We start from the raw sequence: 17,008 nt of genomic DNA, 5'->3' as shown, positions 1-17,008 counted from the left end.
ATAGCTCTTATTATGCTCTTATTAATTACAGCCTTGATACTGCCAGGCTTGCCTACTATTGTATTTCCAACTGGCATCCATTCATTGTTACTAATGAATCTATGAAAAGTTTTTTCCCTATGGAAAAATAAAGCACTGGAAAAAATTCCAAAATATTTGCCACCCCACATCACTACATGAAAGCATGTACAAGACAGCAGAGCTCATTTAAGAAAATGAAGTTTCCCTTAGGAGTAAAATTAGCTAAGGGGTTAAAAAAAAAAAATATTGCTGTCTCAGTCAACCAAGAGTAGGGCTGTAGGACAGTGGTGGAGCACATGCTTCACAAACAGAAGGTTCCAGGTTCAAGCCCAGGCATCTCCAGACATGACTGGAAATACTCCTCTTTGAAACCCTGGAGGGCCTTGCTGCCAGTCACTATCAACAACACTGGGCTAGATGGACCAATGGTTTGACTAAGGCAGCTTCCTATGTTCCCATGAGAGCAAGATAGATGAAAAACTAACAAATACGTATCTTAATTTTTTCCAAAAAGAAACCCAAAGTGGATTACAATAAAAAAACACATACAATCAAACCAAATCCTCAAAATGCAACAAACATTGGGGGGGACCCCACAAAACACATATAAACCCCATAGACTTGAATGTATCCTCGAATATCCCTGAAACTAGCTTTAGACACATCAAATTTTATAATGTTTTTATTTATGAAGACCAGCAATGTGAGGTTTTGCTTATGCTGCTCCTTTTCTCCTGCTTGTGAAATTGATCAGATGGCCACTTGCTACGGCCCAGTCAATTTCATTACTCCTGAGTCTAAAACTGGGAGAAAGAGCTGCAGTTAGGCAAACTAACTAAGCAGACTTCTCTCCCCATCCCCTATACAGGCACACACAACTAGGAGTGTCATCAGGTGAGCATTTTATGGGATGCTTGTTACTGGCCACTTACGGATGTTTGCAGGTCCTTTTGATGATGACATCTTCCCCCTGTGCAGCTCCCACTCCTTCTGCTCTTATTATTCATGACAAAATAAGACCCAATAAATCTGGGTGTTGTTTTTATTGAAGCAAAACTTGCCACCGTTTCCTGCTGTGGGCAGGAAAATCAGCACAATAAAAATGGCCACAGAATGAGCTACGTGGTTGTTGCTGCTTCCTCTTTCTTCCCTGTGTGAAGAAAGAGGAAGCTGCTTATGCCTATTGTGGAACAGAAAAGCAACAGTTGGGATGACCCTAAGGTCATCCTCAGGGGTCCTTCTCCGTGAGCCCCTGCCAAAGAAAGTGAGGCAGGTGGCTACCAGGAGGAGGGCCTTCTCTGCTGTGGCACCCGGCTGTGGAATGAGCTCCCTAAGGAGGTTCGCTTGGCACCTACATTATATGCTTTTAGACGCCAGGTGAAGACCTTTTTATTCTCCCAACATTTTAACAATCTATAAATACATTTTAACATGGTGTTTTAAATTTGTAATTTTGCATTGCTGCTGTTTTTATCTGGTTGAGCTTTTATATTGTATTTTATATTATGGTTTTATACTGTTGTTTTATACTTTGAATGTTTTTAATTTTTGTGAACCGCCCAGAGAGCTCCGGCTATTAGACGGTATAGAAATGTAATAAATAAATAAATAAATAAATACTATGAAACACAATTTCCCCACCCCGTCTGATGATGATCTACTATGCCATGATAGCAGTAGCAGTGAATTTAGAGTTATGCCTGCTGCACCAGAGAAATAATTGCTAGCATACCGTCTGGGTGGCTCAAATTTAAATCTCTACACAGTCATAAGGCTCACTTATTTATTTTAGCATTTTTATCCCCCCCCCCTTTAGCTAAAAAGGCTCTCAAAGCAGCTTACAAAAATATTTCTTAAGACAGTCCCTGCCTGCAGGGGGGAAAGAACAGCAAATTCAGGCACTAAATTCTTAGTTGCAAAGTTCAGCAGAGACAGTTGGTAGCAGGAGGGAGGGGCCTTTCAGCTGGAGCTGGACCCAGGCATGATGGAGAGGTACCCGGCTGCTGCTTCCTCCCTCACTTGGCAAGTTAACACAGCAATTTGGCCCATTTAGCATCACAACCACCCTATAAGGGAAGAACCGCAAAGCTTTGTACACTGAAGTGTGTTCTAAACATTTGTAACTCACTTTTGCCTCCACTTTATTTTTGGCAAAATGTGTTCCCTGTAATAAGCTAGACTTATTTATTTTTTCAAAACCGCAAAGTATTGAGCAAACGCTGGACACTAAAGTTGGCAAGTAAAAAAGCATTAAAGCATAGGAGAAAGCAACTGAAAGCAATCCAGTAGCAATGACTGATCTCACTGCCTTCTTGAAAATTCACAGATGTGCCTTCACCCCTGGGTTACACTCCTATATTTAGTTTATGCCTAATATGGATTCAAGTCCAGAACAGACAGCTACTTCCTTTCTCGAAGTAAAGAAACCTCCTTGCCTTTTGTTTAGCCAACAATACAAGGATTAATGATGACTTCAGGGAGAAGCACAGCACAAACTTATAACTAACTGGGGGCATGATTTATTCTTAGCATAACAACATATTTTAGTGATGAAATTGGAAATTACTTAAGACATTTCTAGAACGTTTGATATAATTTCATTTGCTCCACCAAAAACAGTGGTCTGCACTCAGGTGTTGCAAAATGTTGTGATCAGATAGACTACTGGCAAATGGCACTAAACAACCAAAGTGTTAGATTAATTTCTAGATAAGGGGTTGAACAGAGGCAGGCCACCAATAAACACAGAACTATTTACTTGGGAAACTCATTATATTTAATCACTGACTTAGGAAATTGACTTTCCCAATTGCCTGGAGCCATGAGAAATCAAGTTGTTTTCGCCAAAAAAATATCAGTTACCATTCTGATTACCAGGGCATTAGACAGAGGACTGTCAACATACAGAACACAACAGCAGCATTCATCCATACTGCCATTCTATTTGCATGTGGCTCACAAGGTTCTTAGAGTCTATCTTCTCAGGACCCGTTTTATTAAGTTTCTAGCTCTCATTATTAGAGAAGCTTGAAATTACAAAGGCAAACTTAAGACTGAATAAAATGCAGTCTGAATGTGTTTGCTTTTAACTTCACAAATTAAGGATATATCAAAAGCTTGATTTCTTTTCCACAGGATATTTAGAAGTACATGCTGGCCCTGTTGTAAAATGTCTCGATCATTTAAATGAAAGACAACTTTTAAAAAACAAAATACATGGGATTTAGCACTCTTTCACTTCTTGTGATCAGTATACTTAACAGTGTACTGTGCTTAACAGAAGCACCTTTCTCAAGCTCCACCTTGCGTGCTTCTTGAGACCGCTCTTGGAATACATGCTTTGGTAACCTCTATATTATACCACTGTGATGCACTCCACGTGAAGGCCACCTCTGAAGTGCCTTTGGAAACTAGAGCTGGTCCAGACTGCTGCAGAAAGATTGTGGAATGGAAGCTGCAAAAGAAGAGGCAAATACCTGTTCTAGCATTTTAATGAACTACTTTAATTTTTGTCTATTGGTGCAGTTTAATTTTGTTTTAATGTGACTCTGCCTGATTTTGCTTTAGTATGTTTTATTACTGTCAGCTGCTTCAGGGGACAAATGTTTTGGAAAACAGGACAGAAACATAAATAGCAACAGCTGTAGTTCAGTTCACATCAAGTCTATAGTAGTGATTATATGCACCCCTACTAATGCCAAGTTGACTACTGCCCTCTGGTTCATTACATATTTCCAACTCAGGCTTTCAGTAGTGAACACACTGCACAGCTATGCATTGCAACCATTTTAAATACTGTTCACTGATAGATATATTTGCACCAGTCCACCACAAACAAAAGGCACGCTAATCCTTTCTATGAAAACACTGTCTCCATCTTCAAAGCACTGCAAAAACAATTACTTATGACAGAGTCATCAGTTGCATTAACAAAGCTACTATAAATAGGAACGCTAAAGCAGGATATACTGGGAGCAAAGCAACTCCTCTCAGCTTCACAAGCTCTTTGAAATGCTCTGAAGTACTACTGCCAGCTCACCTTAAACAGATCAATCCCCTAGGAAAAAGCTAACATCTAAAGAAACCTTAGTTGTGTTCTTTAATTGCATAAACTTAGCCTAGGGTTGCATTTTCATATATGGAGCTGGGGGGCCAGGAAAACCAAGAACTTTACAAGCAACTGGGATTTTTATGAAGTTCTACAAGTCAACTTTTAGGCAGCATGGAAATAGGGCCCATGTCCTCATAACTTGTAGTGCTCTTATTTGCATATAATTTGTTCCAATGTGGGGGGAGGCCAAGTCTATGCTAATATGCCCATATGTGGAATTTCTTTTTCAGGAACACATTCCTCGCGTTTTCAGAAGTGAGACACAGCCCCACGCATTAAGCCAAGTTTACTTGCTTCATTTCTTCCATCCACATACAGCAAACTAGAAATGTATTCAGTGTGCATCCACATACATGCGTTCTCCCTACATAGCAGTTATCCCCAAGAAAGAAAAAATGTCATGTGAAACCACACTGAAAGAACCAAGGGAGGGGGAGAAATATGTTCTCCCAGCTTGAGCCAAAGCGAATTCCAGGTTCTACTCCAAGGAAACTACAGTTTGACACTCAAAATGCAAACCAACATTTTTGCAAGAGAAGATTTGTCGTAAAAGCTGACATTGCATGCTTTACGCTGAACCTGATGTTGAATTTCTGCTACGAAACATGCCGTTTCTGCAAGGAGCCAGATCATGTCCACAACTGGGCAATATGGGGCAGGGAGACACGGGTAGATTGGGAAGCACCCTGATTCTGCCTCCATGCACCACCTGTATTTATTTATTTATTACATTTATATACCGCCCCATAGCCAAAGCTCTCTGGGTGGTTTAAAATTGTTAAAAATGGTATAGGGTTTACCTAATGTTCACCATTTTTGTATGATGGTTTCAATATATATCAACTATAAAAGCTAGAAGTTTAGCTTCATTAAATCAAGCAAGTGAAAACAGACTCACTAATCCAAATATCGTTTGTTGAGCACAAAGTATCAGACAATAAATCTCCCCAATTGTGTCCAAAGCTTAACGGGCTTTGTCTCTCTCTCAGCTTCAAGAACGGGTGAAAAAAGAATCCAAGCCAGCCTGTAAAAACCTGGCTCCCTCCTCCAGAAGTCCATGTCCACAGTTCTGACCCTGAACTCGAGGCACTTCAGGTGACTACCTTCGCAAGTCTAACTTCTTAGTATACTAATATTGTCTCCTCAATCTGCCCACTGAAAGATTAGCTCATGCCAGGGACTCTCTTGCTCACTTTCAAAGAGTAGCCAGTGAGTTTATGTGAGCGTTCCGCCTCTTCATCAGTCACATAAGATGGGGAGGCCAAGTAAGTTCCAGCCTGCCCAAACTGCTTTCGTCGCCACCTCTCATATATATCTACTGGCAGAGCTTATCTTTTCCTTGGCAATTGAAGCAAAAAAAGCACAAAGCTATCATTGGCTACTAGAGCCATGCCAAAATCCACACAGTCAGGGGACCTTGTACTGTAGGAGCTAAGCGCAAAGACAATTTACTCCCGAGGTGGAAGTTGCACACATATAAAAGTTCTAAAATCACCTAGGAGGCACTCTCACACAGCCCAGCCCTGCAAATTCACGGAAGTAGACTGCTTCTGATTAGTTTGCATAACCACATCTTTATGGTAAAACACACAAATTTAGGATAGTCACCAAATAGGTCTTCACTAGGCTGGCTATACAGACCTCACCAGTTATACCGCAGGCATCAGATATAATATGGCATTGTGGACATGTCGTGGCAATCCCCTTCAAACAGAGCACAGCCTCTGTGCTGATTTATCTACAGAAAGACCAGAGAAGAAGTCGGTTCTTTAGGACAGGTTCTGACGATGAAACAAGAGCTCACAGCTCACTGCTTCCTCCCAGCCTCCACAGTGAGCTACTTCCACTAACCAGCAGCATGTCATATTTGTCCCCATGCCCCATGGCTCACAAGGGAGGTGTTGACATTTTTGGGCAAGGAGACAAGACAGCCTTTCCAGCCAATTAAAGAAACAATGATCAGTATTTCCTTAACTGGACCATGCCCAAATTGCTATTTTGTTTCACAAATCTTTATCCTTCTGTAGGACACTGAATACCAGTTTTCTTCTCTACCAACTACTTGTGTGAAGAGAATTCATACCCAACAACAGATCACACCATTCACGTGCAGCTATTAGCTGGCCCAGCAGAACTGCAGAAATTCAAGATGGTGCAGTCTCTGTGCTTGTCAGGAATTCTCAAGATCAGAGGCTGACAACTAAGGTCTCAAATTCTTCTGATAGCACAGAACAGGATACAAGTGGGCAACACGGAGTCCTGTGACACAGAACAGGATACGAGTGGGCAACACAGAGTCCTGTGACAGGCAGGCAGTACAACTGTCAAGGCTTGGCGTATACACACAGTAAAGGTTCTGCATCCTGCAGCTCAGGGTCTAGCTTCCACAAGTGACCTCGGGGACTTTGGGTATGGCCATCCATGGCCTGATACTCCCCAGCTTGTATTCCCTAGATGTATTTCAGACTCAGGTAAAGGGTTTTTCACAAGATTATCCATCAGCAACAGCACTGCACCTAGCATAAGGACTGCGCGTAATGGGATTATTTTGGTGCCAAACCAGACCTCTGGATAAGATTATCTTCTGACAGCAACGCTAGAAATGAATACACAGCGCTTATCTCCTGCCCCCTTTTTTGCTTTTCTTTCATTGTTGTAACATTCTTTGGAGGAGAATTTATTGTTATGTTGCAGTTCAAGAGGAGTTAACCAATTATGCACGCTGGGTCCGATTACTCTCTACTAGTTCCCACATGGTTTCCTGAGCTCAGAGTAGCTATTTGGCCAGCTGCTAAGACAACCAAAATGAGGTATGGAAATTGAAAATCAACATCTGATTATCATAACTGGGACCAGGAAGGAATTTCCCATGTAGCTCTACAAGTCAACTTTTAGGCAGCTTCCAAAGGAAGTGAGGCAGGTGGCTACCAGGAGGAGGGCCTTCTTTGCTGTGGCACCCTGGCTGTGGAATGAGCTCCCTAGGGCCGCCTGGCACCTACGATATACTTTCTTTGACACCTTTTGATTTTCCCAGTATTTTAACAGTTTATCTTAGGCCATAGCTAGGCGGGGCGAAATCCTGGGGCAATCCCCGGGATCGTCCCTGTGCATCCACCCTCCCTTGCCCTGGGATCTCGCCCTCCCCTTTAGGCTCGTTTTTTCTGTAGACCGCATAACATGTTGCCAGGTGCCGCGGTCTGTCGCAGTTCCTCGCGAGGAGCTGGGACCCTTGCACAGGCCACAGAGCTCCTCAAGAGCACTGCGCCCATCGGGGTGGGGGGAGCGGGGGAAAGTAATTTTTTTTAAAAAAAACCATACCTTTTGCACACAAGTGTCCCTGCCTCTTTAAAAATAAAAAAAAATGGTGGGTGCAACTCCTCTCCCTCTGAGGTCGTCACGTGCCGCGTATGAACAGAGGGGGGATCTCATGATAAAAACATTGCGAGATTTTCACCCCTCCATCTCGCAATAACAGGGAGGTCTAGCTAAGGCCTTAGTTTTTTCACTTTCCTGTTTTAAATCTGTATAAATCTCTGGTTAAAGGACAATGGAGAGTGTAGAGTGATTACGAAATTTGAGGAGCTGATCTTAAAAAAAGTAATTGAGAAAGGAGAAAATAAATCAATAAAAGGGTTAATGATTGAAATATACAGAATTTTAGTTGGGAAGGGGGAGACAGAAAGCTTGGGTAAGATGGTTTGGGAAACTGACTTGAAGGAACAAATAGGGCAACAGAGCTGGGAAGGAATATGGAAACAAAGAGTGTTGAGAAATATGTCTGTGAGGATGAAAGAAAATTAATATAAGATTATATGGAGGTGGTATCTAACCCTGGTGAGATTAAATAAAATAAGTAAGATGAACTCAGCTAATTGTTGGAGAGGTTGTCAAAAAAAAAAAAGGAACGTATTTACATATGTGGTGGGAATGTGAATTTGTACAAAAATTGTGGGAAATGGTGTTTAATGAGATAAAAGAAATTTTAGGAATGGAGATTGGAGAGACACCTATAGTGGCATTGTTATCATTATATGGAGAATTAAATTGTAACAAAGAGACAAAAGAATTGATAACGAATTTGCTAACAGCAGCAAGGTTAATGATATCTAAGAACTGGAAGGTTCAAGGGGATTACCATATAGAAGATTGGTATTAAGAGATATGGGATATTGCTATTAATGATAAATTGACATGTAATATAAAAGTAAGATGAGGAATAACAAAAACGAATGATTTTGAGGGAATATGGAAACAGTTCCTAGAATTTGTTTTATCTAAGGGGAGTGGGAAACCACCTCCAAAAGAAACAATGAGATTTTGGAAACAGGAATAAGATCCCGTGGTGAGGAGTGCACTTTTATGTTAAGTATGATTATGTTAACAGATTAAGCTAGAATATATGTTATTAAGGTTATTCAACATTTATGTATTATGTATTCTTTTATGTATTCTTTTTTTCTTTATTGTATTGATGTATGTTTAAGTATTAAATAAAAAAAATTATAAATAAATAAATACTCTGCATTGCTGCTTGGTTTTATCCTGGTTGTTTTTATTGTGTTTTTATACTGTTGTTTGTTTTATACTTTGAACTGTACTTCATGGTTTTAATTTTGTGAACGGCCCAGGGAGCTTCGGCTATTGGGTCGTAAAGAAACACAATAAATAAATAAGGTAACAGATCAATAGAACAGGATGCTAGTGACCATCATTTCTAGCGTGGCTACAAGGCCAACAAAAAAGTGTGGATCTCTGCATGAAACATCAGGATTTGACTAATAGACCCAATATAATAGTCTCTCTGGAATGGACCACATGGTTTTTTCCTGCTCGTGCCACAATATAATAAAAATCCAAAAATGTTAATGCACAGCAAGCTTGTAGTTAAATGTTGAGAGCAGCGATGCACAACCTGTGGCACAGGAGGGCACAGCCCTAACCCACCGCAATCCTTTACTATAGGGTGCCCTGATTATGTCGCCGCTGGCAAATTTCCCACTACCTGTACTGTCCATTCCCCACCCCACAGAGATCCCTCTTTGATGGCTTTTGAACAGTTTATAGATTATTACAGTGATAATACTTTTCCCGTCATGCTAGCTGTAAAGAAATGACAATCTGACCACTGAAGGGGCTGAAAAGAAGACTCTACTCCCTCCGCCAGAGATCCTAGTACAAATCGCAAGTGTGTGTGTGCGGGTGTGGGTGTGGGTGTGTGCAGTCCCTGAGCTAGAATCACCTTTGGCGGCAAAAAGGCTGTGCACCCTGGTATAGAGGATGCTTTCAGATAGAGATGGAGGGGAGCTGAATTCCCATGGAGTCTGTTCTAGCCTTGTGATCCTATGTTATTGTTAAAGAGCAGTTCTTTCTGCAAAGTATCGCAAGCTCACATTTAAATATTGTACTATTTCAACTCTCTAGAGTGACACTCCACTACTAGGGTGTTTCGAAATTCCAAGAGCTTTGGCTTATAACCAACCAGTTTCCAAGAAGTGGGTAGCTACAGGCCAACTTCAGTTCTTTCGCATGCCAAACTTACAGTTTCACTACACTCCTTATGGTCAAACATTTTTAGATAACATTGTTTCTATCTGAGTCAGGGACTTTTCCAGGCCCAGCAAAAGAAATGCGGCGGTATACTGTTAAGTGCCAGGGTAGTTTTTAGGGGGGAGATTACCATTCCTCCACTTAACTTCAAAAGGTTAATCTGGAGATTATTTATTTCATTTCTATACCGCCCAATCGCCAAAGTTCTCAGGGCATTTCACGAAAATGGATGCAACAGCACCCTCCCACCCATGTTCCCCATTAACTGGTGTACACAGCCATCCTGCCTCTGATAATGGAGGTAGAATATAGCCATCAGGATTAGTAGCTATTGATCCTCCATGGGATGACCTCAGGTTCTAATATCATGAGAGAGGGATCAAAATGTCTCCCTGTCCACTTGCTCCACACGATGCATAATTCTGTACACCTCCACCATGACTCCCCTTACTCACTTTATTTTCTAAGATACACAAACGCACATGCTGCAACCTTTTCTCATATAGGGGAGCAGCTCCAGCCCTGTGACCATTTTAGTTGCCATTTCCCACATTTCTGCCAACTCTACAATACCCAATAGGGCTAATTAGGCTTGTATTTATATATTTGCTCAGCCAAAATATTCAGACCCGCTGCTGCTCCCTTGAAATAGCGAACTGTGGCCTAGCTTCGCAAGATTGTGTTATGGACAATGGCTGTACATGACACTGCACAATGGATAATGCATAACAGCATGTTTCAGTTCAGCTTGCTTAAAACTGACTATGGGCACACAATTAAATCCCAGTCTTTAGTTCTATTAGAATCCAAATGTGTGTCTTAAATATTCCTGTTAGACACTGGAAGCAACATTCCTTTATCAATTATACCTGTGAACGTGGTAGGAAGCTCTTAGGGAATGAGACATTAGCTGGTTCTGCTTAATCAGCATTAAGACAGCAAATATTTGCGTTGCAAGTTAATGCAGAGTGCAGGGAGACCAGAGGCACTTGGCGGAAGGCACAAACCTCAGTTATTCATTACCACAGACCACCAGTGTAAGTGCTACAAGCAATGCTGTATTTCATCTACGCATCTAGAGGTTGCTTTGCAAATATGCTTTAGAGCAGGAAAAGGCCATGATTTATAGAAGCCCGCAGCGTAAATATTTTTCTTTCAGGGCACTGCAGAAATCGCAATGATTATGCTTAACCTTTCTGTTGGAAACAAGCAACTTCCATCTGTTTTTCTCCCCTAAACATGTCACCCATTTTACAAAAAAAAAACCCCAAAACTGCTTGGTAGGTAAAGACCAGCCTTATTTTGTGTGCAAAGTACATTCCTACAGCCTGTTAATTATAAAGTTTGCTTACTTGGGAGAGATTCCATCCACGTGTCACATATGTCTAAAATACAATGGTCCTGTGTTTAACTCCCACACTGGAACACTTGTAACAATTTCCTTCAAACACTACATGCCGCAATCTCCATGTGAGCCAGTTCAATTGTGTGTGACATAAGAATCAATCTCCAGCACATTGGAAGAATGAGAACACTCATTCCTCGAGCTACTGATAACTAAAGAGTTGTCTTCATACCACTCTCTTCAAACTTTAAAAATCACTGCCCAACCCTTGAAAGCCACAAGATACGCCTAGACATACAGTTCCAAAAAGCTAATCAAAGGATGCATTTGCATTCCTGTTTTCAAGACATTCACGCTTATGGATGAGAAACTTTAGAACATGTAACCCTGGAGTCTACCAGGTGATGAGAACATGGGTGGAACAGGTTATATGATAATGCCTCTACGTTTATAAGTCAAATGACTCAATATTCATCTGCATATTTAAAGTGACTACATTTTAAATTTGATCCCAAGTAGTTCCTTATAATCCTCCCCAAAAACAACTTTGCAGAAGTGGAAGAAGGAACACAAGCCAACTCTCTTTATGCCACCTCCAAGAGCAAATGAGTAATGGACTATTCATAGCATGCATGAAGTAACGACTTCTGGAGAACATGACTTCATCCAGACTCAATCAAGTCTCCACCCCTTATTCCCAGTTCAAGACTGTTCTCATCTGCGCTTGTTACATGCCAGAAGGAAGGGGAGTTGGGGGGGGGGCGGTATTACAGAAGCAGGGAAGAATATAAAGGGGAAGCTTTTTTATTATCAGAGCAGAGGCAAAGAAAACCTGTTTGGGAAAACAGGCTTCCCAAAATAAGGTTTCACTGAATAAATGTTAAAGGCAGAGCATCTCATATGATCAAACAAGGCAAAGGTTGAGGCAACACACAAAACAATCCCGCAAAAGGTCATTTCCATTCTACTAGAAATTAGAAATACAGATGTTTTTATTAAAAAAAAGTTTTTACAGAAGTATATCTTAAGACCTCTAAAAATTATGTCAAATATTAATGGATGCACTATATGCAACTACACAATTACAGATAAAAGAGGGAAACAGAATAGTAAAGAAGGAGATTCATCATTCAGAACCAAACTCAAGTTTACAACACAGAAAATGTTCAAAATACTATTTCAAAGCAGTAGCTTCTCAACATGGTGTAAAATTTGAAAGAATCCATTTATCGATTATGTGATTAACTGGCTCCTAATCACACAGTTAACACTGGAGGAGGGGAAATAAGGAGAAAATATAAAGCATTTGTAGAAGATGTGGGAAGGAGACATCACCCATAGGATGATGCTCAAGAGACATCACCCAAAGGAAACTCCATGTGACCCCATTGACTGGAAGGAAGCCATTTGAGGGATCATAATGAAAGTTAGAGGTTATTCTAGCCTTCCACCACTTCTATTTTAGAGATGGGTGAGAATTTTGTTTATTCTTTGTTAAGAACTTACCAACATTCACAGACTCTTCAGAAACTGGATGGAAAGAACTTGAAGATTTTTTAAATTTGAACATGGACGAAAGTGAAACTCGCAGATCCATCCATCCAGGCAGTCTTTGAAACCCTAAATATTTGTGGTGGTGAATTGGAGCCACCACCAGTTTTCTGACAGATTCATCTTTAACAACTACATGGCAGGTACAACGTGGTCCTTCCCATGCTGGGAATAGCAGGAACTATTGGATTTGGCTGATGTAGATTGGTCAGAATTTTGTTCAGTTCCTTCTTTTTATATAAGCTTGGTCAGAATTTTGTTCAGTTCATTCTTTTTATATAAGAATATCAAAATTCACATATCTCTTCATAAACAGGACAGAAAAGAGTTTAAAAATTCTGATGTAGGAGAAAGCAGAACGGACAGTTTTATTCATCCCTAGACTATTCTAACAAAGACAGTAGCACTGTACCACCAAAAAAATATGTTCACTCCTTCACTAATTATAGCATCTCATACTATTGAAAGGAATGCTCCCAAACAAATGCCATTTTGTCTTCCGGAATCCAGGTTTGGGTCACATTCAGGGGAAGGGAAGATGAGACAAATAAAAAGCTAATAAGTATCTGTAGAGAAATTTTAAGCATTTTAATTTTAAAAGTTTTATAGTACTTTTCCCACAAGAATTACCCCGAGCAATAAAGTAGTACTTACCAGCATAAAGTAGTCATAAAAAAGGCTAAAACTGCACATAAAGGACAGTAGCAGCATTTGACTGACATCCTAAGACAATAGTTAAGAGCCTCCTAACATTCACCCAATCCTACCCAAGGTCAAAGTCCCAACAGAAGAGCTACTGGGTGGAACCAAGATTTATGAAAAGGGGAGGAAATGCACCAGTCTAGTACTTCTAGTATCTAGACTGTCTAGTACAGTCTAGTATCTTCTGGAGTGGACTGACTGGTGGGATGGGGCCATAAGGTTTCAGGGACTAGACGTAGTTTCCGAATTAGTTAAGAGATGAATTATAGGTTGGCACATGAAGTGTAGAAGTGAAACTAGGGCCACCAGGGAGAAGAGTTCTTTATTCGAAGGTTAACAGGACACTGGGGTCTCCCAGCTGGAAGGCATCACACATGATGGGGATGATGCCTAGAGCCAGACAAGCAAAGAGGAAATATACTGAATATAAGCAACCGGGGGGGGGGGGGGTTACTTGGATTAGAGTGCAAGAGAGGAGATTGCGCACCAGGATCGAAAGTTACCATGCTGAGGAAGGACTCTCTCAACTCATGAAAGGACACCCAGATTTCACAGGTTGTGTGCTTTTGTGTCTAAGAAGGAATGTTAAGACTGGCAGCCTGCAGTCCTCATTTTTAAGTTTTTAAGTCCTCATTTCCACAATAAGGTACCAATGAGGCATATAAAACCAACAAGAAGTCCCTTTTTATTTGCCCAGGGACTTGTAAATTTTGAGTACTTGAAATAGTTTTTATACCTCTCTGCTTCACCAGGTTGATGCTTACATTTTATTGTATTGAATATCTGACTTTTTGTCAGATATTCAATACAATACAATAATACAATACAATATTCACAAGGAAATCTTTTTTGGGATGAAGGTACAATCCATAAATTTAAACCATACATAAAAGCCAAGGAGCTGTGCCTTTTGGAGAGCTGGTGACTGTGTGGATGGGTGGAGTAAGGAGAAACCACACACACGTTTTGTTTCTTACGCCCACAACTCACCTGTGTTATATGAAACCCCTGGCACATGCAGTGGGACTTCTTTTTCCAATAACACATACACAGGACCAGGCTACCTCCAGTATCAGAGACAGTAAGCCTGTATACACCAGTTGCTGGGGAACATGGGTGGGAGGGTGCTGTTGCACCGTGTCCTACTTGTGGGTCCCTGGACCACAGCTGTTTGGCCACCGTGTGAGCAGAGTTCTGGACTAGATGGATCCTTGGTCTGATCCAGCAGGGCTCTTCTTGTGTTCTTATCATTGCCCCCCCTCCCCCAACTCCATGTTTTCGAAGTTGGGAGGGGCAGGGTCCAGCAGCCCGCCCCAAACCTGTCTCTATTTGCTGTATGTTGGATGGGAGGGGGGAATAAAGGGAGGGGGGAAGAGATGAAGGGAGGGGGCAAACGATATGTTCGCTTGAACATATGGGGCTGCTCTGGTGGATTCGAGAGAAACTAACCAAGTTGATTCCCTCAATGAGGAGCGGGTAAGGAACGTTGGGAGAAGGAGGGAACTTCAGGCGGCCCCTGCCTGAGAAATACGGCGGGCGACGGGGCTCCCTAGCGGGATACTGGAGAGGAGGAGGACGAGTCAAGTCGATTCCCTCATTGAGGAGGGGCAGAAAGGGAAGAGCAGCATCCTATACTGAGTGGGTCCTGGGAGGGAGGGAGGGAGTCTACCCCAGCCGGCTTTCCCACGCACGCACGCACGCACCCACCCCCCGCTCTGAGGAGCCGCTTTTACCTTGACGAAGAGCTCGATGAGCGGCTCCTTGTCGCCCTCCTTCACCCCGTTGACCGGCAACGAGAGCGCCATCCTCTGCCTGCTCTCCGTTCGCCCGCGGCCAGCCGCTCCGTGTGGAGACTCCGACGACGCCCCTCTCGCGCTCGCTCGCTCGCTCTTTCCCTCCCTCGCAGCCGTGTGCGCGCGCCCGAGAGCGAGTGAGCGCGCACCCCGCGAGTTCAGGGCTCTTATTCCACCGGCTCCTCTCAGCTCCGCCGAACGAGGCGGCACCGCGACTGAGAGGGCGGCCGCCAAGACGCCGGCTATTTATACCAAGGGGCGGGGACTGCGCCGAGAAAGGGGCGGGGCTCGCGGAACCAACCGCCTAAACGGAGGGAACAGCGTCCAAGATCAAGGTTTGGATAGAGGACCAACGATGTGAAGGGGGCGTGGCCGACGAGATGCCAACCAGGAGGGAAGCGACGCCTGGCTGCTTATAAGCGCGGGGGCGCTGCCGGGACGGGGGGAATGGGGCGGGGCGTAAAGGAAAGGAGGGGGAGGGATCGCAGTGGAAGAGTTCCACGCCCCTTTACCCCAGGGGGTGGGGCTTGGCGTGCGCGCGCAGGCGCGCGGCTGGTCTGGGGGCTCCAGATACCGTGGGCGCTGCTACTCCACAAGTTACTAGTCCACCTCGAGTTTGATTTATTCGTGTTTTTGTTTATACCCCTATCTTTCAGTCCTACAAGGTGTGTTAAATATAAATACAAACCTGAATACAAATAAAAAGAAAAAAACACCAAATCACCATATTTATTTTGCTATATTTTTAAAGTGCTTATATCTACAGATGTCAAAGCAGTGTACACAAATAATAAAAACATAATAAAAACCTGTAGATAAGAGTATATCTGGATTGGCAAACTAACTAAGTAGCCTGCCTGTGCTTATATCCTGAAGAAAACTGGTTCACTGTGCTATTCAGCAGCGCCTTCTGCAGCATGTTGGACTGCAACTCCCATCATTCCCAGACAGCACGGGATGATGGGAGTTGTAGTACATCACATCTGGAAGGCCCCAAGTTGAGGAAGGCTGTCATAGCATCTCCTGTTATTCCCATGTGCCATGTTCAAACCACACCCTGTGCTAATTTGGGATTGGAGATTTTGTTTTCTTTCTTTTTTGCTTTGTAGAAGAAGCTTTCTATTTTCCTGCATAGGGGAGGGACAAGCACCGGCCGCCAGAGTGAGCATGCTGGTGCCATGCCCAATGACCTAATGTCTGGGACCAGCCACCTCATGGGGCTGTGCTTGGCAAAGATGGAGCAGGAAACCAAACATCCTCCTACCACTCTGCAGGGTTTTGAGGTTGCAAAAATGGCACAGAGCAGCAGCTGCTGCTATACCTGTGAATTTGCCAAAACTTTCTGAACACCAAAAGTAGACAACTTATGGCCCTCCTGGTGTTTTGGGCTACAACTCCCATCAGCACTAGAGCCAATGATGAGGGATGATGGGAGCTGTAACCCAAAACATCCTGGAGGACCATGAATTGCCCATCCCTCTCTATGCATTCTAAACTAATTCACATTGGAGCCAATAACAAGTCACCCACTGCTTTTAGCATGCAATTCTATGTGAGATGTGCCGAATGCAGGGCAATAACAGTCACTCCCAAGCTGGTGCCGTCCAGGGGGGATGGGACTTGTACTCCATCATCTGGAAAGCAATAGGTTGAGGAAGGCTGGGGTAAGTCAACACCCACAGCAAGCCAGAGCCATCCCGGGGCCTGTACCTCCACAGAGGGTGGGCAAGGAGTGTAAGTACTTTACTGATCATGGGCAGGGAAAACACTCCCCACACAATGTGGTAACCCCATGTGGGTTGCTCCTGAACGCGACCCACAGTGGGTTAGCATTAACGTGTAAACCCAGCCACTGTTTCACTCAGCCTATCCTACCTCACAGGGTTGTTGTGAGGGTAAACTTAGAGGCAGGGGGAAAGAACCATGTATGCCCCTCTG

At 42.9% G+C, this 17,008-nt stretch overlaps 1 protein-coding gene across 1 annotated transcript in view; it reads right to left on the bottom strand.

Annotated features, from left to right (window-relative positions):
* Positions 1-15,261, bottom strand: part of CLIC4 (chloride intracellular channel 4) — a 53,027-nt gene extending 37,766 nt beyond the window's left edge. Inside the window, exon 1 of the mRNA XM_063139941.1 lies at positions 15,011-15,261. Within this exon, the coding sequence (XP_062996011.1) occupies positions 15,011-15,082 (72 nt within the window). The 5' untranslated portion in view covers positions 15,083-15,261. The remainder of the gene's footprint in view (positions 1-15,010) is intronic.
* Between the last annotated feature and the right edge of the window lie 1,747 nt (positions 15,262-17,008).

This window comes from Elgaria multicarinata, chromosome 13 (genome assembly GCF_023053635.1).
Source record: "Elgaria multicarinata webbii isolate HBS135686 ecotype San Diego chromosome 13, rElgMul1.1.pri, whole genome shotgun sequence".
Taxonomy (NCBI): domain Eukaryota; kingdom Metazoa; phylum Chordata; class Lepidosauria; order Squamata; family Anguidae; genus Elgaria; species Elgaria multicarinata.
The sequence above is the reverse complement of the archived record's forward strand: the minus strand, read 5'-3'. Positions and strand labels throughout refer to the sequence as shown.